A 3,160-nucleotide genomic window follows, 5' to 3' on the forward strand; every position below is an offset into this window, starting at 1 on the left:
ATATCTCAAACTGTTTCCACACTGAGCACATATGAATGGTCTCTCTCCAGTGTGAATTCTCATGTGGACTTTAAGGTTTTTTTTCTGTGTAAAATACTTTCCACACTGAATACATGTGTATGGTCTCTCTCCAGTGTGAATTCTCATGTGAGTCTTAAGGTCTCCATTTCGTATGAAACTCTTCCCACACAGCTTGCAGGTGTACGGTCTCTCTCCAGTATGAGTTCTCGTGTGGATATTAAGGTGACTTTCCCGTGTAAAACTCTTTCCACACTGAGAGCATATGAACTGTTTCTTTTCAATGTGAATTTTCATGTGGACTTTAAGGCTTTCGTTTTGATTAAAAATTTCTCCACACTGTTGACAGGTGAAAGGTTTCTCTCCAGTATGAACTCTCATGTGACTCTTAAGACCTCCACTTTGTATGAAACCCTTCCCACACAGTTTGCAGGTGTACGGTCTCTCTCCAGTATGAGTTCTCATGTGGATATTAAGGTGACCTTCCCGTGTAAAAATCTTTCCACACTGAGAGCATATGAACTGTTTCTTTTCAATGTGAATTTTCATGTGGACTTTAAGGCTTTCTTTTCTATTGAAAATTTCTCCACACTGTTGGCAAGTGAAAGGTCTCTCTCCAGTGTGAATTCTCATCTGGGAATTGAGGGTTGTACTTTGAGATTTTTTTGGTTTTGAATTCTTTTCATTCTGTGAGCAACCAATCGATTTTTCTCCAGGTTTGAAATCATGCTGTTTCTCATTTTGATCTTTCTCTTTGGTTTCATTCAGTTCTTGACTCTCCTCTTTCAGCTCCATCAGGCCTGAGAGGAAAAGAGACAAAAACAAGTTTAATGGCCCAAAGCAACAGACATCCATTTGACAGTAGTGCTGTTAATCGATTACAAAAAATTAATTGCACATTGCATATTTATATAATATATTAATATTGTTATAATTTCACATTGAATCTCCAAATAATGTAGAAATAACATAACGATTGTGTATGTCATAATTTCACATTGAATCTCCAAATAATGTAGAAATACATTGTTTGACTGGGGAGGGAGGTGTTGTAATAATGTAAAATATGTGAAAAATAATGTGTTTTTTGAACAACCTAGTATGAGAGCCTGTTCTAGTACACCCCCAAAACAAAATCAAGACTTTGTAAAAGAGCATAATAGGACCCCCTTAACTCGTGCATTATATTGACATTTCACATAGGAGTATGTTTTAGACTCGCACATATAAAAATATCCATTCATGCATGCACAGTTTTTGCTCTCTCTTTTCCTGTACCTCCACTGAAAAAAATTATTTAATTTTCTACATTTTTTAAGGTATGTGGTTGCAATCAATTGATTTTAGCTGCATTTAAATAAACATATTAAGTTCATGGAAGACTGGAGAAAGAGGAAGGAAGGAATGTACAAAGTAAATTACACACATCCATACCCAAAGTACACATTTTGAAAACTTATAGTACTGATATATAGTACTGAGACTGCTCTCATCAGAGTTACAAATGACCTGCTCTTATCATCCGATCGTGGTTGTATTTCTCTATTAGTGCTACTGGATCTTAGCGCTGCGTTTGACACTATCGACCACAACGTCCTTTTGAGTAGACTACAAAATTATGTTGGCATTAGTGGAATCGCATTGTCATGGTTCAAATCTTACTTATCTGACCGTCATCAATTCATAGCAGTAAATGACGAGATATCATATCGATCACAAATACAGTATGGAGTACCTCAAGGCTCAGTACTACGACTGTTGCTTTTCACACTTTACATGTTACCCTTGGGAGATATCATCTGGAAACATGGTGTTAGCTTTCCTTTGAAAGCCACGTTTCTTTTTAATTCATGCATTCATGACCTCAAGTTTGGATTATTGTAATGCTTTACTGGGTGGTTGCTCTGCGCATTTAATAAACAAATTACAGCTGGTCCAATGCAGCAGCTAGAGTTCTTAATAGAACTAGGAAGTATGACCATATTAGCCTGGTTCTGTCAACACTACACTGGCTCTTTATTAAACATCGTATATATTTAAAAAATCTTGCTAATTACGTATTAAGCCCTGAATGGTTTACCTCCTCAGTACTTGAGCAAGCTCTTATCGCATTAAAGTCCTTCACGTTCGCTGCGATCTTAAAACTCTGGCCATTTTATAATACCTAGAATATCAAAATCAACTGCGGGTAGTAATTTCCTACTGCTAAATTCTGAAAAAACAGTGTTTTAGGTTATTAAAGGCGGAGGTTTTAGGTCCAATAATTAAAACCTCTGTCTAACACTTGATGGCTGCTCTGTTAATTCCTCGTCATCAGTTAGGAACCTAGGTGTGCTATTTGATAGTAATCTTTCCTTTGAAAACCATGTTTCTAGCATTTGTAAAACTGCATTTTTCCATCTTAAAATATATCTAAACTACGACCTACAGTATGCTCTCAATGTCAAATTAACAAAAACGTTAATTCATGCATTCATGACCTCAAGGTTAGATTATTGTAATGCTTTATTGGGTGGTTGCTCTGCGCGCTTAATAAACAAACTCCAGCTGGTCCAAAATGCAGCAGCTAAGTTCTTACTAGAACCAGGAAGTATGACCATATTAGCACGGTTCGGTCAACTCTGCACTGACTCCCTATTGAACAATGAAAACATTTTAAAATCTTGCTAATTACTTATAAAGCCCTGAATGGTATTGAAGCTTTTTTAAATTTTCTTCTACCTGGAAACAGTCATGTTTACAAGATACTAGTACAGTGAGCGCTTTTGAGAATTAAAAAAAAGTACTAAAGTTGATTATTCACATTTCATGGCTTACTTTATATTAAAACAAATTGATACTGTTGCATAATTAAGTGATAGAAATAACATTTTTGGGGTTTAATATTATACAAATCAAATGTTAAATTACTAAACTCACATGATATTCTTAATAAATATCATTCATTTCTGTAGATCTGGACATTTTAATAAACCAACCTGTTTGTTCCTCAGTTTCTTCATGTTTGACTCTGAATGTGCACCAAAAATAACCTTATATAATTCCTGCACTACATGGTTGAGTACATAGCGTATGAGTGCATCATTTGGGATGCAGCACCTGTGTTTTACATGTGGGCGTTGCAGAAGATCACGTGTTCAGG

The 3,160-nt window shown here is 35.8% G+C and overlaps 1 protein-coding gene across 1 annotated transcript; it reads right to left on the reverse strand.

Moving 5' to 3' along the window:
- Window positions 1–351: 351 nt before the first annotated feature.
- On the reverse strand, window positions 352–3,020 carry LOC107723048 (gastrula zinc finger protein XlCGF9.1-like; the record flags this gene model as incomplete). Its single annotated transcript, XM_016531549.1, has 2 exons — window positions 2,997–3,020; window positions 352–818 (listed from the first exon to the last, which is right to left on the reverse strand). A coding segment is annotated over exon 2 (462 nt), but the record flags the coding sequence as incomplete, so codon positions are not given.
- Between the last annotated feature and the right edge of the window lie 140 nt (window positions 3,021–3,160).

The sequence above is a fragment of the Sinocyclocheilus rhinocerous genome, unplaced genomic scaffold (assembly GCF_001515625.1).
Source record: "Sinocyclocheilus rhinocerous isolate Xijiao unplaced genomic scaffold, SAMN03320098_v1.1 scaffold3867, whole genome shotgun sequence".
Classification (NCBI taxonomy): domain Eukaryota; kingdom Metazoa; phylum Chordata; class Actinopteri; order Cypriniformes; family Cyprinidae; genus Sinocyclocheilus; species Sinocyclocheilus rhinocerous.